The sequence below is a fragment of the Martes martes genome, assembly GCF_963455335.1.
Source record: "Martes martes genome assembly, chromosome: 8".
Lineage (NCBI taxonomy): Eukaryota > Metazoa > Chordata > Mammalia > Carnivora > Mustelidae > Martes > Martes martes.
In genome coordinates, this window is record NC_137895.1 from 53,346,191 (window position 1) to 53,371,214 (window position 25,024).

The 25,024-nt window shown below is 37.2% G+C and overlaps 1 protein-coding gene across 2 annotated transcripts; it reads right to left on the reverse strand.

Moving 5' to 3' along the window:
- Positions 1 to 1,528: 1,528 nt before the first annotated feature.
- CLEC1A (C-type lectin domain family 1 member A) lies at positions 1,529 to 24,910 on the reverse strand. 2 transcript variants are annotated; one of them, XM_080811026.1, is made up of 6 exons: positions 24,666 to 24,910; positions 12,859 to 12,957; positions 10,858 to 11,034; positions 7,163 to 7,314; positions 4,952 to 5,070; positions 1,529 to 3,648 (listed from the first exon to the last, which is right to left on the reverse strand). In XM_080811026.1, exons 1-6 carry the CDS (start codon positions 24,778 to 24,780, stop codon positions 3,498 to 3,500), a joined length of 813 nt encoding a protein of 270 aa, XP_080667152.1. In that variant the 5' UTR covers positions 24,781 to 24,910; the 3' UTR covers positions 1,529 to 3,497. The 2 variants fall into 2 exon arrangements, with proteins under 2 accessions (XP_080667152.1, XP_080667153.1); XM_080811027.1 differs by having other exon boundaries at positions 4,952 to 5,018; positions 24,666 to 24,906.
- Positions 24,911 to 25,024: the final 114 nt, after the last annotated feature.

Consider the following 25,024-nt stretch of genomic DNA (forward strand, 5'->3'; position numbering starts at 1 on the left):
ACTAAGTGTGTAAAAAAGAAAACCATTAGAAAAGTAATATTGATAGAATAATAATATTATTATATCCTAAAAATCTGTACATCCAATGGACCTTATAAAAAAGTTACATACACCTTAAATCAGATTATGATGTTTTCCATATTCTTCAAAAATGAGAGAATCCCTTTACAAAGTATTTGACTTTCCAATATTAAGGCCAAAACTGAGGCAATCTACTAGACTCTTCCACTTATTTCAAAATCACTTCTGTCCCCAAAGTAAGATCTCCCCTTACACTTCTCACACTTCCTGCTATTGCAGGACTCATGACCTGTTTCCTGTTGATAAGTTTCAAGAGCTAGTTCAATATCCTCAGGAAAAGAAATAGCTCATTGTGTACCCTAGGGAACTCGGATCTACCAGGAAAGGCTATGTTCCTCATGTGACTTTTCCTGAAATTTCTTCGGAATTACCTAAACACACAAGAGCCTGGAAGAGAAAAGTTCTTCTCCAGCCAAAAATTAATTCATGGGGCGCTACGCTCTGATTCTCCATGGAAAAATGTTCTCAGCAAATCATCTCCTGATTATTTCCTATTCCTAAATTTTAAAAAAGTTTGTGCACAAAATGTTGTGCCATACTAGTCTTCTGTTTTTGGAGTATTTGCTCATATTGTGATTAGCATTGTGAGTTCTGTTATACAGACGATGGGATTGAGGACAGAGATGGAGAAAAACAAGGTCAAGAATAGCAAAAACGTCAAACAAATTCTATTTTTTCCCCTTGTCATCCAACCTGCCCTAGACTGCACTTATATAGGATGCCAGGCGTCAACACAATGTGTGTCATGTCCCTATTTACACCTTAGTCCACAAAGTCATTTGACTTTCCTCCAGTTAACCACATTTTCTTCCTGTTGTAACAAGACTTAAATTACATTTAACTCTTAGCTGAAGTCCTCATCCACACTTCCTGTTACATCCTTATTATATTAATTTGCATCCATTAAATATCCATACTGGGGGTGCCTGGGTGGCTCAGTGGGTTAAAGCCTCTGCCTTCGGCTCAGGTCATGATCCCAGGGTCCTGGGATCGAGACCCGAATCGGGCGCTCTGCTCAGCGGGGAGCCTGCTTCCTCCTCTCTCTCTGCCTACTGGTAATCTCTGTCTGTCAAATTAATTAATTAATTAATTAAAAAAATAAATATCCGTACTGATCATAGAACATATTTGGTAATATCCACAGACTTCCAATGTAAGTGCCTCTTTACAATTTACTAAAAAATACAGGTCTCTCAAAAAAGGGTTGTTTTTGCTTGTTTGTGTTCCCCTATTTAAAAAAAAATTACTAAATCCTTTTTTTACATATTTTTAATATCTTTTACATTTTATATTGCAATTTGGATTATAAAACTAATTTCACATTCACTTCATTTCAGCTAACAACAGCACCATGAGAAAGTTATAAATATTTACACTTCATACTTAATGAAATAAACTTAGTGAAATAAAGTGATTCACCCAATAATAGATCAAAACACAAGATTTAAAACTCTCATTTTATGACCACAAAGACAGTCTTTCTGCATGACACAATGAATCAACACAAAATCTGTTCAACACTGAAGAAATTTCATAATCAACAGAAAATCAAAAGGAAAAGTCATAAGGAAGAAATGCACAAGAAGTGATTGCTAAGTAACACAGTCTTATGAAAATGAATACAGAAATGTTCTTTTTATCATATGTTTGCTAATTTAATGTCACTTCACCATGTGATAGGTGTTTACTGAAAATAAAACTGAAGAACCCTAGTTTTCATTGCTGAAAAATAAAGATTTATACTAGATCATCCTCACTAGCATTAAACCCCTAAAACTCATTTATCTATAAATCAACAAAGTCAGTGGTATTATTTGCAGTAATCCCTGTTAAGATTGTGCATATTGGCATCCTGAGACAGGGGGCACAACACAAGAAACCAATGATGTGTGCAGATGTCACAGTCTCTCTTCCACTTCCCATGACCTTATTGGATAATTCACCCTATTGAGATTTTATTTACTCATCTTTAGCTATGTGTTGATGGCGAACTAGCCTTAAAGGATTTCATCTCAGGAAACTGTTAAAATCATCTTCCTGAAGACAGCAAGTCTTTCTCAAAGGTTTATCTTCCTCAAATAATAAAAAAAATCAGTACTGTTGTAGAATCCCTACAAGTTCTCTGTAAGGCACAAACAACCAAAACACAGATTGCTATCATTTTTGAAAAGCATCTCCACACTGAAATTGTCCCCAAATCACAAATCTATTCTCCAATCACACACACTTCACATTATTTGCATTTATTATTATTAAATATCCAGTACCTGAAAGGCATAAACACGGATCAAATGGAAAAAAATAGGAGCTGAAACCAAACTATTATAGACCCACATAAAGAGACTAACTTTTGCTCTTGTCTTCAATCTTTCTGAAGGAAACATCAGGGACAGTAATTTGGATATGGAACTGAGCTGAGGATATTTCTTTCCTGGAAGAACTTCCTAGGGAAAGAACAAAATCGTTGGAGTACTTTTTTTTTTTTTTTTTTCACAAGAGGTCATGAGTGGGGAGGGGCAGAGAGAGAAGGAGGGGGAGAGAAAAAAATCTTAAGCAAGTTCCACTCAGAAAAGAGCCTGATACAGGGTTTGATTCCAGAACCCTCAGGTCATGACCTGAAACTGAAATCAAGAATCAATGCCTAACTGACTGAGCCACCCAGGTGCCCCAGCTGTTGGATTCTTCAATGGATATGGGGAGGTATGTTTGGAAGAAGTTAAGATTCTAATAAAGAGAATTATCCCAGTAGGAAGCAGGTCATAGACATGGCAGATAGAGGCTTTATTGAGAGACTGGAAGGGAAAAGTATGGTGTGAAGCAAACAGAAAGAATTAATTATGTATTTAGGAGCATGGTATAGGAAATTATTGTTAATTTCTTACAGACTACTTGACCTTTGGGGCAAACAATGTTATGCACATTTATTTCTCCTACTTCAATAAGTTTCTCGCTTCTCCAAATATGAAGGAAGACATGGAAACAGGGAGATGATACTAGATATTGAGAAGGAAGAACACTAGAAAGTGATCTCTAAGTCAAGAAGGTGAATTACAATTTTGTGAGATTCTGGGACTGGTTGTTGGCACATGGGATTTCTTTGTGACTAAATACATGCATGAACCCAAGCTCAGAAGTGCTGGGGATCATGAAAATCCCTCTTGCACCAGTCAGAAAAATTGCCTTTCCTATTTTTTTTTCCATGTTCCAAAGTCTCAAATATCCTTTGCATTGACTTTGCTTGACTCAAACTTTTTGTTGAATTGTTATATAAATATGGACCACATGGGAGAAAATAGGAACTGAAACCAAACTCTTAGAGCTGCACATAAACAGACTGACTTCTGTTCTGATCTTCAGTCTCCTTGAAGGGACCTTGACGTTGCAATTATGGTGGGAGAGTCCATGGCTCAGGGAAGCTAATGGAAGCTCTCGGGCTTCACTGTGGCTGCCCTTCTTTCACATGCACACCGCCTCAACTCTTTGCAGTCCTTCGAGAAAGCCTTTCCATTGAGGATGGTCACACAGTCTCTGCTTCTTAGGCTGGTAAAATCTATTATAATCTCAAACCTTAAAGAAAAAAAAGTTTCACTGAATCATAGTTTACTTCTAAAATGAAATGTTAAATACCCCGAAAGTACATAAGGAGTACTCCTAAGGTGATAATTATAGACTAGATACACAGACTGAATTTACTGGAGAGATGGGGTCACCAAGCTCTTTCTTTTCAGCCCCTCAATTTCCATACTTGTTCCTAGAAGCATCAGTTCATCTAAAACAAAAAAATTGTTTGTAACTAAAACTAAGATACATTCCATAATCCAAATTTATCATATTTTGCCATCATCTGAAAAATCAGCTACTTTCTCAGTGACTCCATTTAATTAATTACAAAATAAGAATGATTACATTGACTATGTCTTATCTCTTGGGAGAATAAATCCCATATGATATATATAGAGAGAAGAAAGATGTCTGTCCAAACATGGCTTCAAATTGTAATATATTTTACAATAGATATTATATTGACCTATTTCAAAAGATATCAGGCACAATCTTATCTAAATATTCACATAAGTAAAACCAATTTTTGATAATTTTGCTCCTCATAACCTCAGTAAATCTATTCTCAGAGACAGTACTTTTAAAAATTTTATTTATTCATTTATTTTAAAGAGAAAGAGAGAGAGCATAAGTGAGGGGAGGAGCGGCGGGAGAGGGACAAGGAGACTCCGTGCTGAGTGCAGGACCATGAGATCATAACCTGAGCCAAAACCAAGAGTCAGATGCTTAACTGACTGGACCACCCAGGTGCCCCTCAGAAACTGTACTTTTAAAGATGTGCTCCCTATTACACAGCACAGAAAGCCAAGAAATCTGAGGTCTTGTATTATCTCTGGGTATTTATAAGTTGTGAAGTTGTGTGGTCTTAGCCAAGTTACCATCTCAACCTGGGTTTCAGTTTATTCATCCATAAAATCTCTCCTCCCCTCCTCCTCCTCTTATCCCCTCTTCCTTCTTTTCTCTCTCTCTGTGTGTCTCTGTCACTGTCTCCCCCACTCAGTGAATCCCAAATACTTAATAATGCTCCAAGATATATCAGAGGCTGAAATGAAAACTCTGAAAGCATCCAGACAGAGAACTGTCCCTACTCTTTTACTGACATTTTGTATGTCTCCTTTACTGGTTTATAAGTCAGTCAAAAGCAAGCACCATGCTTTATTGTTATACATCCATGTACATCCTCTTACAAACATAGTATCCAATAAAGTGGAGGTTTGATTAATGCTTATTGAAGCAAGTTGCTGAACTCAGTCACTCAAGCTAAGTTCTCTACTAAATTCTTTTCCCACAAAATGTTCTGAAGTCTTACAGTTCAGGGGAGTAAAGGGCTCCATCGGTCCACAGCCAGACTTTGCCACTGCCGTTGCGAGATAGCCCTGTCCAATAAGAGTAGAAAAACTCAGAGTAGCTCTGAGGCATGGCAAACTCCTGTGAAGGCACACAAGAAGATCTTTAGCTTTGGAGATGTTATACTGTGTACTTAGAGAGATGTGTAGGGCCAGCCAGCAATTTAATAGGAAAACAGGACATGAGTCCTGCCCCACGAAGGTGATAGTATACTTGAGGGAAAAAGTGTCCATGCTAAAGTCAGTTTGTTCAAGTTGAAGAATTTATCTTGTCTTACTAAGTTTGAATATATACTAAAATGAAGAATATATTCTAAATAAATACAAAGAATATATTCTAAAACCAAGAATCACATCAACGAAGATTTATAAATGACCCATTATTTTCAAGTCACAGGGTAAACACTAAGACTTATATAAAAAAAGACAGCGGGGCGGACTTACAAAGAGATGTGAGGTGACTGTGAAATGGAAGAATATGGGAAGAAAAATGTAAAAATGGGGAAAGTAATCTTTATAAATACCTGCAAAGGGACTGACCAGGAAGAAGAAAACAATGAATATACTTTAATGCAAAAAGAGGTAAGAGGAAATTTGGAGGGATGATTTATGTCTCAGACAAGGAAGGGGACAAAGAATTTTTCATATATATGTGTGTAGTATATATATACACACATATATATAATTCCTTCTCTAATATTTATATTGAAAATTTTTTGAAAAATTTTTAAGATTTTGTTTGTTTGTTAGTTTATTTATTTATTTATTTATTTATTTTTGGTGGGGAAGAAGGACAAGCAGACTCTATGTTGAGCAGGAAGCCCAACTTGGGGCTTGATCTCATGACCCTGAGATCTGACCTGAGCTGAAATCAAGAGTGAGACACAATTGACTCTTCACTATACTATGAGTTCTTTAACGATACATACTTTGCTTTATGTCCTCAACCCTTCAGATAATTAATGGCATAGTTTGGGTCAATAAAAGATATTGGAAATAGATATGAAACTATCACTAAGCAATAGTCATCTAGTAGGCATATCAAAGGAAGTGCAGTTGAAAATACTTCCAATTTATGGTAGACACCTCAAATTAAAAGTTCTAAAAATAAGTCATATGAAAATGACTTAAATGTATATAAATCTTTGAAGTGCATGAGACAAAAGCACTATATAGCTTTCACAATATTTCCTACCATTATATATAATACAATTCAATTATAATAAACCTGTGTCCTCAGTTTGTGCTAGAGGTGGAGGAAATGAAGAGAATAAGAAAAATTAGGTGGGCTTATGTTAGGACACATTGTCTCAGTCAAATAAATTACCTCCTTTTCTGCCTAAATTGAGCTGCTGAGAAAGGACAAAAAATATTATTTTAGTAAATGAGAGACTTTTCAGAGTCACATTCACCACAGATTTCAGAAAAGTGGATAGGAATTAAGATGTAACTAGAAGGATGACAAGAGTTTACATAGTGAGCTAAGCATTTATTTCAATTAAATAATCCTTTGTTGATAAATTACTTTGTGCCAAGATTCTGCTAAAATAATGATAAATAAAAAGTGGTCACAATGCTCAAGGCATTAAATCCAAAGGCAATAATAAATATATTTTAAAAGGGTGGGAAAAATTACATGATTTTAAAGTTTGTCTTAGTTGCACATACTTAATATATGTCAATTTATAATTTTACTTTCATATTTGCCTCAACTAGTCTATTTTAGGTTATAAATTTCTGGAGGACAAGATACTTATCTGCAGGTTATAGTAATGACTTAATTAAATGTTTTTCAATTAAAAGCTTTGTCCTTTTATAACAGAAGAACAGGAAATGCTATTTTCATCTTTCTAACATTGCCTCAATATCGTGCCCTTCTTGCCCAAAACAAAAAAGGTAAGAAATTAAGGAAGTTTTTATTTGATTCCTGACTGGTGGGGATTTTGAAGAGCTTCCTCTTACGGGTTTTTTGTTTTGTTTTGTTTTGTTTTTTGTTTTGTTTTGTTTGTGGAGAGCAGAACAGCTTTTATATACTCAAGGAATCACTCAAAACAATAGGAGTAAGAGATTGCAGTAAGGGTGAAAGTCTGGGGACACTGACTCCTTAATACTCTTGTATAGCTCTTTTAAGGATCTCTTTTTGAGAATAATTCAAACACTGACCAGGATCTTACCAGCACTTCCTGTGTGTTTATTTTCAGCATGGTCGCATTCTCAGCAATGCAGAAATATTCACAGCCTTGCCAATTCTTGCTCTCTCTATAGAATCGGTAGCATTTGTCCCCATGCCACTTCCATTCTTCTGGACAAGGGCTGCATCTGTGCTCTTGGAAAGAAACCAATTTTAATACTATTTTCTATCCAGGTCTGCCATCTTTCCTGTCCTGGAATTATATAGTATTTGATGACTCAAGTAATCTTAATATTTAGAATACTTTCTTTTAGATATTTAATTGCCCAGGAATGGTAATGACAAATGCTTATAAAATACTCTCCATATGCCGGAAACTATAATTAATACTGAATGAATGGTAAAAATTAAAACAGACACTACCTGCTTTCCTGGAGTTTGGAATCTAGCAATGAATGATTAGAACTTCCTTGATTCTTGCCCTATTTAATTCAACCCACAGAGGATATTCAGTTTCATAAAGAACTTCTCATACGTTCAAAAACTCATTACGGCTTATATTTAAGAAAGAACTGAAGCTTCCACAATTTTCTTCTTCAAAATCCTCTTATATAATTATAAAAGAATTTCTGTAATTCAACATATACCAATAAGATATGAACCCTTTTCTTATTCTAAACACAAGTAAATAAAATTTTAGAAGAAAAAGACATAAATACTAAGCAAAGTATGATTTAGAATGATAAATCTCCATTGTCAGAAATTAAGGTGACACCAAAGTCAGCAAAGTAACTGCAGAAGTCAAGGGTGAGATGGACTACCGAGGTAGAGGTCATAAGTATAAGAACTAGTCCCGGGACGCCTGGGTGGCTCAGTTGGTTAAGCAGCTGCCTTCGGCTTAGGTCATAATCCCAACGTTCTGGGATAGAGTCCCACATCGGGCTCCTTGCTCGGCAGGGAGCCTGCTTCTCCCTCTGCCTCTGTCTGCCAGTGCTCACTCTCTCTCTCTCTCTCTCTTTGACAAATAAATAAATAAAATCTTAAAAAAAAAAAAAAAAAAGAACTAGTCCCTGAGAGCCATGGTTTTAACTTTGATGAGGATACTTGAGCCCTTGAGAGTTGTCACTTGTAATCAAATCCCTGATGGTAGGGTGGGAACTCAATCATTCCATAAAAACATCTTTATTTTAAGAACAATCCGGTGTCAAAATGTTTACATGTTAAAAGTTGAATGGTCAACATGCACTTGGATATTATGTTATTGTTTTCATTTTTTCTGTATATTGGAAATCTTCCTTAAGGTAAAACAGTTTAAAATAAATAAATAATTGAGGAGATGCCTTTGTACGTCAGTTCATATTTCTGGCCCAGACCTTTTACCAAACTACTTATTCAGATCTCTACTTAAACATGCCCAAAATAGCACTCCTGGTCCCTAAACTTCCCCACTCATAACCACAGAATTCTTCCCCATTTCACTTGATCACATCTCTCCTAATTGCTTAGCCCCAAAACTCTGGAATCATCCTTGACTCCTTTATTTCTCTCATGTCCCCTTTTATTCCATCATGCATTCACCTCCTCTGATAATATCCTAGTTTGAGGCACCATCATCTCTCTCCTGGGTTACTTACAAAAGCCATCTCTTAGGTGATTTCTCTGTTTTCACTTTTCCTCCTTCCAGTGTATTTTCAACACATTTGCAGTCTGAGCCTTAAAATGCTCATGTCAGATCTATATTTCTTTTGCTCAAGATCCTGTAATGAATCCTTATTTTGCTCAAAATAGAAGCCAAATCCCTGGTAACGTCACCTAATGCAATATATAATCACTACCACTTCTCCTATTGGTCCTCCCCTCCCTCACTCTGCTCCAGGCACACAGACTCCATATTGTTCCCTGAATATGCAGCTCCATTCACATTTCAGGGCACTTTCTGTTTCACTACTGGCTTATTTTTTCTCCATATGCCTACATAGCTAACCCCCCTAACTCTTCAAATCTTTGCTCCTATACCCTTATCTTAATTAGGAATTTATGGTATCCCTATGTAAATTAGCAACACACCATCCCGGAATTCCTGAAGCCTCGTACTTTATCTACTTCATTTTCCATAGGATTGATTACCTTCTTATATATTATATTTAGTTTGGCCAACCATTCTTGCGTGCCTGAAACCTAGGCTTTCCCAAATTGTAGGACGTTTAATACTAAAACTGGAGAAGATTTGAGCAAACTGGGACGCGTTGATCATCTTATTTTACCTTTTTAAATTGATTATTACCACCACTGTAATAGAATAAGAGGTCTATGAGGGCAGAAATCTGTGTATGTTTTGCATCGTATGCAACAGTATGTGCTCAGTAAATCTTACCTTGTGTGGCAGAGTAGATGGATGGTTGGATAATGGGAAAGAAATGGAGAGCAGCAGAATAACACTGAGAACGAACATCAAACCAAAGCTTTATGAACATTTTCATGGGAACAGGAATATCATGAATACACTTGCATATAGATTTTATATTAAAACAAAATATAGTTTATTTGTATACACAGCTTTCTTTTTGTCTTTATGCAGCTAGATGTAAATTCTCGAGACCACTGGTTTCAGGGAAACTTGGATTATCTTTTGATGACATGGCCCCCAACAAACACACAGTGGGTTGTCAGAAACATAAGAAGAGAAAACAAAACTAAGTGAAGTGGTAGATATATTAATTATCTTGACCTTGATAATCATTGTATAATGTATATGTATGTCAAATCATCACGTTGTACGTTTTAAATACATTCAATTCCATGTGTCCATTATTCCTCACTAAAGTTATAAAAGAAAAGAAAAAGAAAAGAAAGAAAACTGTGACCGATGAGATCATTAATCATGTGGGGAAGAATCACTTAGAGAAGTGGTAATGTGCTTGTGGGTGTTATTTCACTGGGTAACCACGCAATCTGGCCTTCTGGTTAGTGTGGGAAGTGGAAGAGGAAGACTTCATCCTAATTTAAAGTCCTCCAAAGAAAAATAAAAAGTGGTAACTTAGAATGTATGTTGCTTCCTATACTTGCAAGATGAGTGGAACAGAAGGGAAGGCTAACTTGAAGAGTTAGAAACTACAAAACCCCCAAAAAGATGGGAGGGAAAGGCACAAGAATGAAGTGATGCCTCCTGTCTTGTCCAGATGTGATTATCAAAGCATGGTTCATCTCCACTGGCATTGTCATTATTACTGAAATGCCGATTTATGGCACCCAGACAAGGCGTAGTGGATTTAAATAACTGTAATTTGATTCTGTCCTTCAACATTTTTAAACTGATCCCCATATGATTCTTAAAATGTGAGAAATTTTATGAGCTCGTTAAATTCTTAAGGAGAAAAATGTATAAACACATTATGAAATGTATACTACTGGTAGGTCTTTACGTGCAGAGGTAAACTGATAAATAACCCCGTGTTATATATTTGCAGTGTTATTTTGGTTATTGGATGTTAATTGCTTTTATTGTTTAAAATGTCTGAGTTTGAAGAATCCCTTTATGTATTACAACACAGATGTATCCAAACTAAATGATCCCAGTGACGGGGGATGACCCAGGTGTCCAAATTCTTCATGAAGCTTGCCAGACAATTAACTATATGACACGTGACTCCCAGGCACTGGGATAGGAAGGTCAGCGGTGTAATGACAACTAGCCTGAGGGAGCCAACTAGCAGAGGGAACTTAGCGATCCCTACTCACCTCCACTTTTGTTATAGAGCTCACGACACAGTTTTTCAGCCACACGCTGCAGGATTTCTGCAAGCTTCCTGTTCCTGGTTTGGAGAGACTGTAGCTGTCGGGAGAGATTCCCCAATCTTTCTTCCTTGTGAGAAATGCTGTCTTGCTGGGTATTGGAAAGCTGGTAGAACTGAAAAACTAACCCAAGTTACCAAGTCAGACTGGACAGGCCACTTTTTCATTTCTATTTCTGCTTTTTCATGTGGGGAAGACAAAATGTCGTATTGTTTAGATCTCATGCTCTGAGATTTCATATTGCCTGTGTTCAAGTTGAGCTGTAGCACATGATAAACTGCATGGTCTCGGGCAAATTAATGTCTCTGAATCCATCTTTTTATCTGAAAATGTAGAATCATAGTAACAGTTTCTAACTTCAGGACTCAATTCCTTAACCATATCTATTGCTCAATAAATATTTTGTGTATACTCTTAAACCACTGCTCAACCTAAAACCACAAATCCATTTATCTATTGATTATTATATTGAGTATTGAGTATTGACAATGTACCACATATAGTTATCTCATTCATTCATAAAATAGTCATAGTATCATTTCCATTATCTTATAGCTTCCAATGAGGATCGGTGAGGACAAGCAACTTCCTTAGTATCACTTGGCTAGAAAATTTCAACACTTAGGTTTAAGCTCCAGATTTCTAAATCTAAGTAGAGAAATCCTTCATGAATCATGAAAGTTGCTTGACATCCCTAAAAAGAATGGTGGTTGTGAAACAAATTGTATCAAAATAAAGTAATAATTGGGGGGCCATGAAAGAAACACTAAGAAATATATTTTTTTAAATTTTAAAAAGCTATGATAACAAAGGAAAGTTCAAACATTTCTTAGAAAAACCAAATGTTTGACCTGCTCTTCATTGTAACCTTTTACCTTAAGCCACCTTCTTCAACTGATCAGGAAACATTACTGTAGGGTCTCAATCTCATGAAGCAAATTCACCCACTTTCTTTTCTTTTTTTTTTTTTTTTACTTTTTGAGCTTGTCTTCCATGTTTGAAAATAAAAGACTTTTTCATATGCATTTTTCCTTTTTCAGTTTTCACAAGATTTTGCAAAGTGATGCTATAATTTCCTGAATTTTTTGAGAAATACTGTAGAAATTAAGGACCTATTCTGCTCTCCTTATAGGAGGAGGGGAGTAGCTATAAATGAAATCTCCTCTCTGTATTAGCTGCTGAGCCATGCATACTAAGAGCAAACACCACAGCCTGTACTGTTTAGTAGAATGAAAGAGAGCTAAATCATACATTCATTAAAAGTTGTTGATTTTAGAGGCTCAGTCAGTTGAGCATCTGACTCTTGATCTCGGCTCAGGTCATGATCTCAGGATCAAGACCCTGGTGCAGCTCTGCCCTCATCCTGGTGCCTGCTTAAGATTTTCTCTCTCCCACTCCCTATGCTCCTCCCCATCTAGAGACCTCCCCTGGCCCGCTCAAAAAAAAAAAAAAAAAAAAAATTGCTGATTTTAAATATTGGCATGTAGACAAACAGATAAAACCTGCTTTTCTCAAACAGAATGTAAAAGTCTAGCTGCTGAGCGATTGCTGTATTTTAATGCTGTTTCGCTGCTCATCATCTCAATAAGTGCTTTAGAATAAGGTATATTGAGGGGCGCCTGGGTGGCTCAGTCATTAAGTATCTGCCTTCGGCTCAGGTCATGATCCCAGGGTCTTGGGATGCAGTCCCGCATCAGGCTTCTTGCTCAGTGGAGAGCCTGCTTCTCCCTCCCACTCCCCCTGCTTGTGTTCCCTCTCTCCGTGTCTCTCTCTCTGTCAAATAAATAAATAAAATCTTCAAAAAAAAAAAAAAATAGAATAAGGTGCATTGAATTATCCACAGGCTCCAGAATTAAAGTAAAAAAAAAAAAAATCCATAACAAGTATTTCTCATCCTAGACAAACCTTAGAACCACGGTCCTCCCCCTAGTCAGAGCGCAGACTTACACACAAGGCCCAGGGCTAACAGGCCAATCAGCAGCACCAAACACAAAGTCAGCAGGGTCAGGGCCACTGGACGCCAAACTGAAGAGGGAGGCCGGCGCCCTGCAGGGAACAGAGAGGAAAAGGCAGGATTTCGATTTGTCTTTCTCTTGGATCCATTCCACCAGCAAGTCAGAAGAGCTGGTTCTGGGGAAGAGCAACAGTAAGCAGAGGCTGGATAACACTCCCTCTGTCCTCCGAACCACTGTCAGAAGGCTCAGCGCCAAGCCTCCCTTCCACAGTAGGGTTCCCTCATGCGCCCCGCCCATTTCCATAACCCTGACACCCTCAGTTCTACTTAGCACCGAGACAGGTTATGCATTGCCCTTATCTTTATAAGGTTGTGTGCATAACCTTCTTTTTGTCAAAACTCGAGTTATGGAAGACATGTGAATGCCTGAACAGGGAACAATTTTTCACATCATCAGAGAAGAGATGAAATTAATTTGTGGTTACTTTTGCAAAACACCTTGCCACTGAGTTCCATATGTGCTTCCACTGAAAAGAAAATTGCGTATCAGTAATGAGAAATGATCATTTTACTCTTTCCTTTTTGGGATTTCTTTATTGAAAGTCTCTCTTTTAGTTCATTGGATTTCTATCTCTGCAAAAATGAATTATAAAGAGACATGATCATCAGTTTATTGAGGGCGGATCTAAGCTAACTCAATTTTGAACAGTTAAATAATAAATGCTACGCCCCCACAAGTTTGCCTGGTGTTAATTACAGAGGCTCTACTGAGTCAACAGTGAACCCATCATCTAGAGAAGTTAGCCCTCATTCTAAATGAACTGTGATATCAGACAAGGAAGACCCTCCCACTCCCCAACCTCTTAGGTGCACATAGCATCTAGCATTGTGATTAAAATGAAACAAAGGGAGAGCCACAACCTCAATAAAACTTCCATCAGTCTCCAAGACCTGTGTCTCACTTCATTAGGACTTGAATTTAAAAGATCAAAGACATACAAATTCATTTCCTCTTTAGCAAAGCCCTCTACATAATGTAGTCTACATATAGAGATTTGTGTTACACATTATTTCCAAGTGGGGAATGATAAGTGGGAAAGATTAAAAATAGAAAATGTGATTACTATCCTTTGGAATTTACAATCTAGAAGGAAAATAAGGAAAACTCATGGAGCAGACATCGAGATTGATATATTTTAAAAAGTGAATCTTATTTTCCCTTAATAATCATGTCTGTTAAAAATTTTCAGTGGATTGCATTACAGTTAGAATAAAATCCAAATCACTCCTTGTGAAGATTCAGATTTCTCTTTTTAACAAAATTGAAATTTGATTATGTTAGTTCCCAACTTAAAAACTTCCAATAACTTTTTTGCACTTAAAATTCTGCAAGAGTCTTTTTCTTCTGGACCCTACCTACTTCTTGCATCCTTTTCTGAACTACTCTCCCTTCATTCAAGTGTTCTACATACAATGGCCTCTGTCTGTCCTTGAAACAAACAAGCTTGTCCCATTCCTACACCTTTGGAGTTAGGGCTGCCTCTGCTCCCTGTTAATTAACCTTCAGCAAGTTGTTGGTAGGCTTTCCCCTGCTACTCAGCTTTCCATTTAAATGTGCATCCTTGGAAGAGCTCCATGAGTTCATTTCTAATACATAACCCATTACATATCTTTCTTAAAAATTAGATTATTAATATTTTCATGGTTTTCATGTATTTGTTTTCCTCTATATCCTCCCTCTCATGGAAGGTACATTCCATGAAAATAGTAATCTTTTTTTTTTTTTAAAGATTTTATTTATTTATTTGACAGAGAGAGACACAGTGAGAGAGGGAACACAACCAATGGAAGTGGGAGAGGGAGAAGCAGGGAGCTTGATGCGGGTCTAGATCCCAGGACCTTGGGATCATGACCTGAGCCAAAGGCAGACACTTAACAACTGAGCCACCCAGACGCCCCCATGAAAACAGTAATCTTGTCTGTCTTGTTCACCAGTATATTTCCAGTACTGAAAGTAGTACCTGGCATATAAGGGCTGAATACGTATTTGAATGAGTAAATGAATAAAGAATGAAACTCTAAAAACTTAATATGACTTTAACTATGTAATTTTATAGAGGCACAGAGGATTATCTAAAGTTACGCTTCAGTGATTTTTTTAAAACTCTATTGACTTTAAAAAAAAAAAAAACCTCTATTGACTTTTCAGCAGTATTTCTGACAACAGAAGTTGGACTCAGCTAAACTTATCTTCTAGCCATATTGGTCTCTATTCAGACTTGTGTGAGATTCTGAAACATGAACAGATATCGGAGAGATTTGTTTTCTCTCTTATTTCCTTCAATTAGCTTGCCTAAGTAGTTTGGTCTAAATTTTCCTGGAAATTGTTGGCTTCTCAATGCATTGACCTTAAGAGTATCTCAAGTCACCAGAACATAAAAGAACAAGATCAGAGGGCAGAATACAGTTTAAGCTAAACATCCTCTCCAAACCCTAAGTCTCTTGAAAGTTCTGTGTAGCCCAAGAAGCTTAAGCAGGTAGATGGTTCTAGATTTCAGAAATACCAGTGCATATGTGGACCCACCACTGTGATGGCTTTATCTTTCTCCATACATCTTATTACCATCAAGTATATGATATACCTTACTCATTCCTTTTGGTTTATAGCTGTAGAAAGTAAGCTCCTCTTGGAGAGGGTTATTATAGTCTGTTTATTCACTAGAAGAACATCAATTTTAGCACCTAAAACATCAGATAGAAGAAGCTCAATTAACATTGAATGAATGAGTATGTCATTTATATATAAATGTCTGTTATATGCCTGTCAATCCCTGCTCAAACCTATTTCTATTAGTACACATCTGAAAAGCATAAACTATTTTTAAAAGTATTTTATTTATTGATTTATTTATTTGAGAGAGAGAGAGAGAGCACGCGCAACCATGAGCAGGAAGGGCAGAGGGAGAGGGAAAGAGAGAATCTCGAGCAAACTCTGTGCTGAGAAGAGCCAGACACGGGGCTCGATCTCAAGACCCTGAGAGCATGACCTGAACTGACACCAAGAATCTGTCACTTAACGAACTGAGCCAACCAGGCGCCCCAGGCATAAACTATTTTTTAAATGTTGTTCCTTCTTATAGTTGATATTTTTCTGGCCAAAATTATCTTACTATTTAATAAGAGGGTAAAGGAAAAGAACAACTGTGGAAATCAACCAAATGATCCCTTAAGAACCTATTTTTCCTTGTATAATACTCAGGCACCAGAAGTGCTGATCTTCTGCCCAAAGGATCAAAAAGAATAACCTTAAATCCTTACTGTAGAATGAGGTCATGGACTTAAGGAATTAGAATATTATTTAATAATAGTTATATCTGTGTAAACAGATCGTCCTTCCTAAGGTTGTCTCTAAGACAGAAGATGAAAAAAGTATACGATCTCTTCTGCTAAGGAACAAAGTTTTAAAAATTCTCTTCCAATGAGTCATCTCTCCCTGGTCATTTGGAAATTTTTCTACTCCTGATTCTTATCTCTCTCTTTCTTTCTCTCCCTTCCTCCTCCTTCCTTTTCTCCCTCCTTGCCTCCCTTTCTCAATATTCACAATCTTTTTGTTTTATCTCAGGACCGAGAAAAACACAACCCCAGGGAGTTTCTATAGCACATATGACAATTTCCTAGGAACCTGGCTTCCATGATGGAAAGACCATGGAGCTGAAAGTTTCATTTTTATTTTTAAGATTTTATTTATTTATTTGACAGAGAGAGAGGGAACATAGGCAGGGCAGAGGGAGAAGCAGGCTTCCCACTGAGCAGGGAGTCCCATGCCAGGCTCCATCCAGGACTCTGGGATCATGACCTGAGCCGAAGGCAGATGCTAAACAACTGAGCCACCCAGATGCCCCTTCATTTTTTTTTTTTTTAAACTATGAAGAACAAATTGAGGATTGTTGGAGGGGAGTAGAGTGGAGGGATGGGCTAAGTGCGTGATGAGGATTAAGGAGGGCTCTTGTGATGAGCACTGGGTGGTATATGCAAGTGATGAGTCACTAAATTCTATACCCGAAACAAAAGAAAAAAAAAGTGAAACTTTTTATGCCATTTTTCTCTCTATTTTTCTAACTTTAGGTTTAATATCCCTAAATTTTATCCCAAGTGCCTTGATCAGAATGAGGTCTCTCTCTAGGGACCACACCCACCCTAAAAGAAGAAAAATAAGCTGCCTGGGAGGTGCTTCAGTTTGGCTTGGCTTTATTGTGGTTTATTTTTTGGAAGAGAACTCCTATTCTGTCTCCTGAGGCATGTTCAGAAAAAGGTGTGGACAGGGCAAGGAATGATATAAACATCCTTAGGAATAATAAGATATATATAGAAAAAAAAAAACCTTTCCTGTATCCTTTTACTATAACTATACTATAAAAGGCTACAGTGCTAAGGTCAAGTTTTTTGTTTTGTTTTGTTTTGTTTTTTATTTGACAGACAGAGATCACAAGTAGGCAGAGAGGCAGGCGGAGAGAGGAAGGGAAGCAGACTCCCTGCCAAGCAGAGAGCCCGATGCGGGGCTCGATCCCAGGACCCTGGGATCATGACCTGAGCCGAAGGCCTCAGGTGCCCCAAGGTCAAGTTTTGAACACAAATTCCTTTGTAGGTATAAGAAACTTTGGTAGATGAAGAGCTTTCATACTTGACCAGTTACTTTTCCACAGGCATCAGAAACGGGACATTTTATACACCTCCATTCCCAGAGCTTAGGAGAAATCAAACATATATTGCCAGATGTAATTTATTAACATGACTCTGAAACAGAAAGCATAATAAAAGCTGGGAAAGACACAGAGGCTTTATTTTTTTTTAATATTTTATTTATTTATTTGAGAGCGAGTGAGAGAGAGCCTACAAACAGGGGGAAGGGACAGAGGGAGAGAGAGATGCAGACTCCCTGCTGACCAGAGAGCCTGCTGGGGGACTCGATCCTAGGACTAGGACCCCAGGATCATGACCTGAGCCATCCAGGTGCCCCAGGAAAAACAAAGAGACTTTAAATAATTTGTGCAAAACTACATGGCAAACCAGGGGCAGAACCAGGATTAAATTGCCACGCTTAACCCCACATGTTATATATTTCCTCTTGACCAGAACTCACAGACAAATGGGGAATACACTGGTGACAAAGTGCATAATATTTCAGAAATTACTTTTAATATATTTTAATCATGAGATATTGCTCATTGGATATCTGACTTTTGGGTATATTTTTAAAATTGTAAATGTTGTCTTTTTAGCAACTTCTCTTTGTTTCCTTAAGCACATACAGCACATAATAGATCTCATCATGAGAGAATGGTCAAGGTTCCATGAGTTAAGAGTATTTTTCAGTGTTTGTGAAAGTGCATGTTTTCTTTATCGTATGAGTCTATTTCAAATATTCGATATTTTCATTCTTGCTAAAAGTAAATGGGTGTTGGTATTCCTATAATTTCAAAGGAATATACATCCAAAAATGTATAAGCTATTTCCAGATTATCATCAAGTTTTCAACTCACGGCAATTAGAAAGTCAAATATATATATATATATACATATATATATACACACACATATAGATAGATAGATATTTCTATATATACTAAAATTTAGCTGAGTCAATTTTATATCCCAATTAAGGAGCTTCGTTTATGAAATATAATTTAAAAATAGCATCACTATTAATAACAATTGCTAACACTCCTGGAGTTACTAAGATAAAGGTCTTGAATGCATTATTTCATATCATATAACAGCCTATGAATAGATACTATTATGGTCCCCATTTCACAGGTAGGTAACTGAGTTCTAGGGAGGTGAGTTATCTTACGGACACATAGCTTCTGAGAACAACTCCTGAGTATATTATGTATGCTGTAGTGTTTCATTTGACTCATCCAAATATTTTTTAAGATGGAACAATTTTTAACCCTTGTTTGGATTTTTAGTACTTAACAATTGCCTAATCTGCTTTGGTTTGCACAGCCAGTAAGTGATGGAGCCAGAAGTACTAATACTCTCCCTCCAGATTTGAATATTTTAAATCATTTTCTTATTCTCCCAACAAATCCCACATTAATCTTTGTGCTTATATGGCAGTTCCTTATGAAATTGTAGAAAGACTCTACTGCTTACTACTTTTCACTTCTTTATTATGAAATATCTCAGGAATAGCCACCTTAAATTATACATTCTCCACTCTACCCCCAAGGTGAACTTTCTCAAGTATAAATTTAATCTCTTCCTTAAGGAAAAAAAAAAAAGTTTCTTAACACGCTATATAAGATCCTGCATAGTAGAATCTCGTCTTACTTTTTAGCCTCATCTGCCCACATGCCCCCTCATATACCCTCCCTTTGAGGATTGACCATTCCTCAACCCAATAATCTACCTTGCCACTGTGTTTGACTCATCTGCTGATGATTCCCAAATGATCTTATCCTGTTCTAAATTCCAAGCCAAAATTCAAAAAATTCAAAAATTCAAAATCTCTGCACATGTAGTCCTCACAACTAGTTTCCATCTTGCTCTATCTGGAAAACTTGGACTCTGCCTTACAGACAAGAGCAAATGTCATCTCATTCAAAAATACCCACATGAGGGGTGCCTGGGTGGCTCAGTGGGTTAAAGCCTTTGCCTTCGACTCAGTTCAAGATCTCAGGGTGCTGGGATTGAGTCCCGAATCGGGCTCTCTGCTTGGCAGGGAGCCTGCTTCCTCCTCTCTCTCTCTCTGCCTGCCTCTCTGCCTACTTGTGATCTCACTCTGTCAAATAAATAAATAAAATCTTTAAAAAAAAAATACCCACATGAGTAAATGCAGTCAGTAACTTATTCATCCCTATTGACTTCTGCGGTCTCCTATGTATATCCAATAGCACTACATAACGTTTCCTTATAATTGATTCAAATTATTCCTTCCACTTCTTCAAGCACCTAAAAGTAGGATCTCCCCATAAATACAGAAAACAAATGGATGGTTGCAAGTGAGGAGGCAGGTGGGAGGATGGACAAAATAAGTGAAGGGGAGTGGGAGGTAGAGACTTCCAGCTACGGAATGAGTAAGTCAAGGGAAAGAAGGAACAGCATAAGAAATGTAATGGATGGTATTGTAATAGTGCTGTATGGTGGTAGATGGTAGCTCCTCTTGTGCAAAATGTAATGCATGAACTTGTCAAACCACTTTACTGCATACCTGAAACTAATGTGCATTTTGCCTCAAATATACTTCAACAGGAAAAAAAAAAAAAAAGGGTCTCCTATGGCTACCATACCACTTGATATTAAGTAGGAATGCACTTAAGATTTGTGGAATCAATTAGATGTGATGTGAATCAATTTATGCTTTGACACTTCAATGAAGATTTATGCTTTAGCTGAGGAAATGAAGCTAAAAAGGTAGAAAAATTTGAGAATATTGTAATTAATATCAGTAGGGGGAAAGTAGAACTTGAATTTATCATTAAAGGGTTTTTATTTTTTTCTTAAACCCAAATAAGTTTTCATATTCTTTTGATAAGTTTATATTTAGTGTTAGGTAAGAATTCTAGTCCATCAGTGATTTTATTCTCTCTCCCTGGTATATTATTACTGTGATTTGCTTTTGCTGTACTTCTTTTCAAGCTACAATTGAGTTAGAATCTCCCATCTTAAAAAAAAAAAAAATTTAAGATGTATTCATGCAAACTCACAATACCTCAGATCTCACACTTTATCTTTTCTCTTTATAGCTGGCTTCTCGAAAAGAGAGAAAATTTTTAAAAAGGAAAGTGACAAAGTATTTATTTTCCTGTTTAACTATGGTCCTTTCAAACCCTTGCTATTAAAAATTACCAATAATCTATTTTTCTCCTTACTTCTAAAACAACAAATTATTTTTAACCTTCCATTTACTTGAACTTTCTGCAGTATTTATTGCTTATTATTTTTTAAATTCACTATTTATTACCATTGACTTTTCTGTCTTGCAGGAGGGTATTGTTTCGTGGCTTCCTTAATGTCTTGCTCTCCTGGTCCACTTCTACTGCTGTCTATCATTCATTCTTAGTACTTTTATTGAAATCTCTCAGTCATCCCTCCCCTCACTTGGTATATTGCCTAAGATTTTCTCCTTGGTACTCTATTCCTCTGGGCTTTTCGTCTTTTCATTTTCCTTTCTCATCCTCAGTGATATTGCTCATCCTCAGAAAGTTTAGTTCCTACCAAAATGTTGACAATTCTCACATACAAATGGAGCTCAGAATCCTTACTTGGCACCCTCCATGCAGCATATACAAGGGTCTTTGGGCAACTCCAACTGCATGTTCTTTCTCTCCCAGGTATCTCGAACTCAAATTGGATTCAACATCATTCCTATTTCTCCTGTAGCTTCTATCTTAGTTATCAACAGCACCATTTACATAACACCCGACAGGACCTAGTCAACCTATGCTCTTTCTTTCCTTGATTTCCCACTCATAACCAGTCACCAAGTCTTTAAACTCTACCTCCTCAGCTTCTAATTCCTCCTCCTCATTCTCATGCTGCTTCAATTCAGGTTCCTCTAATCTCATGCTTAGACTAGTGCAAAATACCTACCTATTAGCTCATCAAGTTTCCTACTCCTTCAATTCATCTTTCTCATTGCAGCCAAGATGGTCTTCTAAGAACACAAAACTCATTATGCTACTCCCTGTTTAAATCCTTCCGTGAGCTCATTTTACAGACTTAGGATCAAAATTCCTGAGTATGATATAATAGGCTTTTTATAACTTTCCATACTTCTTGTATTGCTTATTGTTCTCCAAAAACACAAAGTTACTTAAGACCTCCAATGCTTTTCTCTCATGTATCTGTCTCACTATAGCAGCCCAGGCCTTTAAACCCTCCCATTTTTGCTTTCATATAATGTGGAACCTCTTCAAGTCAACTCAACTCATGGCCCTTTCCTCCTTCAAACCTTTCCCAATCTCCTCTACCCCTACCAGATAGAAGTGACCAGGCTCTTCGTTGTATCATGTATATACTTCCATCGTGGCACCTTATCATACTTATTGCATAGCTAAGAGTTGTATTAGACTTTGAAGTTTCCTTATAAACAGGGATCATATCATATTTGACATTATACCTGTAGTACTTTGCAATACACCTGGCATAACATGAACCTGAGCATGACCTGAACGTGAACTTTCTTTGGAAAGACGGTATGAGGACGTTGTCTTTCACTTTTCCTTTTTATCTTCTTAATTGTTTAGCATTTTTAAGGATGAACCTAACTTTTATATTGAAAAATGAAAATCAAGAAAATGAATGAGTATACATAATTTATCTTTATTAATTCTAAAGAAAAAAATTAACTTTCCATTCATAATGATGCCACAATATTATGTTGATTTAAATCTTCTGCATTGCCAAAATATTCTTGGAACAATTTTTGCTCTGTTATTTTTAAAAGAAAAATTATATCAAATCATTTTTCTAAGACATAACTAAACTTCTGTAGGGACATTCCTCTACATATTTGCATTATCACAACATGAAAACAAGGTATCATATGTGTGGGGTAAGATAACTGTTTACAGAAGTTTGCCTTCAAGACACTTTGTAACCTCTACTCCTACTGTTTCAGTTTCCGCTTCTATGGAAAGATTGCCAGATGTTTCGCTAAGTGTTTCATCCTGCCCCACCTACCTCTTACCCTTGAGTTCAGTAGAACTTATCTGTACACTCTGTTCCTGATTATGCTGATCACCAATCCTTGTGAGAGTTCCTGGCTCTAGTCAAAGGTGAAAAATGAAGTTATACACAAGCCACTTAAAACCACAGCCCTGAGAGCTGATTCTTCACAGGATTTGTTGGAGGAAAATATAACGTATCTTATTACACATATCCGGTGGCCACAGAAACTGACATCCCAGTGTTGTCACTTGCTTCTCATCAAGGAGGCTGGAAGTCCCCAGTATCTTCTTACAGCTTAGTAGAGGGTTTAGTAAAAAGAAAAAAATAACGTCACATCAGGGGGTCTCAGGTGGTAATCACTCAGTGAATAGAAAGGTAATGGAAAGGTTTAACAGGAGAAAAGGAAGAAGACCTAAAAGCTATGTGATAAAAGAGAAGTGGAAGAGAACAGTGAAAATGTATGTGCCCAGGTTTATAGGGGTAAAGGAAACCTGACTGTCAAAAGAGAAAGGACATACTAAGATACAGTCACTGAGTGAGACTCACTCTGATGTCAACTGACACAAAAATGTTAAACAGAACACTTGGGAATTCTCAAGGAATTCTATATTGAAAGAAAATGCACATTTCTGGTGTGTCTGCAATATGCCAAGATCTTTACATAACTTATCAACCTTATACCCCAACCACCTTATAAGAGAAGTGTTTGAATTGAATTATAAAATACTTAATTTGTTACATTTAGCTTCCAACTTTCCAACTTTCATTTCCAATAATTCACCTTCTGACATAGTAATAGAAATATTTTTTTTCAGTCCCTACAAGAGAGAATTCACATACATGGAGAAGGATCTTTTTCCTTGGGCAACTCAGCCAAAGTAAGGCAGAAATGTGACTTGAGTTCTAGTGGCAAGACCTCACAGTAGAACACAAACAGGACTAGGATTTAATAGCAGGTGTGCTGCTTACAAACTGTGATATTGGGGATGCCTGGGTGGCTCAGTGGGTTAGGCATCTGCTTTCAGCACAGGTTGTGATCCCAGGGTCCTGGGATCAAGACCCGCATCAGTCTGCCTGCTCAGTGGGTATCCTGCTTCTTCCTCTGCCTCTGCCTACTGCTCCCCCTATTTGTGCTCTCTCTCTCTGACAAATAAACAAATAAAATCTTTAAAAAAAACTGTGATATTGGACAGATTACTTAAGTATTCTGGGTTCTCAGTTTCTTCATTTATAAAATGTTTCTGACAGTAAACATGTATATAGTGAGCATTATGTGCCTGGAATTATTTTAAGCACTTGTATATATAAAGCACCTCTCTTATAAGATGGTTGGAGTATAAGGTTAATAAGTTCTGTTTCATATATATATATATATATATATATATATATATATTGAGTTGCCCAGGAAATAAGATCCTTCTCTATGTATGGGAATGCTCTCTTCCATGGACTAAAAAATAATAAAAGGGAATGAGATGGGATATAATTGCATCTGAGTCCACTATTTAATCAGCAAATCACAGAATTTTAGAGCTAAAGGAACTTAGAAGACATTTACTTTAATCCCCCGTCATTTCACAGATGATTAAGTAACCCAATATGGCTCTCCAAAGCCCTCACAACTTCAAGATGCAGAATTATGACAACAGAACACCAGGGTTGATGTGTCTGCTTGGAAACCTCCCTCTAAAGCCTGAGCTCAAAACTAGCAAAAAGATAGCCTTCATAAATCCAAGTTTCCAGATCAAATCACAGTTGGAAACAAAACGGCATTGGATCTGGCCTTCATAGGAAGCCAGGAAGAGACAGAAACGCTGCTTGAATTCTACTTACAATCTCACTTTTGTACACTATCCCGACTTGTTAAAAACAACACACCCTTGACTGTAAACCACTGTGCCAACAACAAAATTTTAAAAAAACAAACATCTGTGCATCTACTAGAGTTTAATTTTTCCGATGTTCATATACATCCACACAAGTTATGGAAAATCCACAGTTATTACACCTAAGTGTAAGTCACGAAAACACTTTCTCTTTCCCTCACTTTGCACATTCCTCAGAGACATAGTTCATCTCGCGTACTGCTCAAGAGTGACCAGTTTGGACAGCCGGAGACCGAGTACCTGTGTGCCCAGCCTCTGGCCGCTGGGTCGTAGAGGAGGCTCGAGATGGAACACTCATGATGGTGTCCCTATCAAAGTCCAGCATGTCCCTCGTGCTGCTGTACTTGGCCTGCATCTGGACTCCTGCAGGGGTGAGGCTGAGCTGCAGTTTGATTGCCCCGAAGCTGCGTAGCTACTGGGAGACAGTGCAGGAACTACGGCGCTCAAAGTCATTCCTAATGTTCTTCTCTCCCAGCGAGTAGCCGGGGAAGCCTCTGACTCCAGTTCCTGCTTGGACAGGCCCAGCCCCTCTCCTGGGAAATTGCACTCTGAAGGCCAAGTTGGTCAGGCAGGGAGGAAATAGCTTGTGTTTTCTATTT

Bases quoted from the DNA above. Each gene is read 5' to 3' on its own strand.
- CLEC1A (XM_080811026.1), bottom strand. From the start codon at position 24,780: ATGCAGGCCAAGTACAGCAGCACGAGGGACATGCTGGACTTTGATAGG. The intron at 11,035-12,858 runs GTAAGTCTGCGC...AACTTGGGTTAG, and splicing joins GTTAGCCCTGGGCCTTGTGT to TTTTTCAGTTCTACCAGCTT. The intron at 7,315-10,857 runs GTGAGTAGGGAT...TTTCTTTCCAAG, and splicing joins GCTCTATAACAAAAGTGGAG to AGCACAGATGCAGCCCTTGT.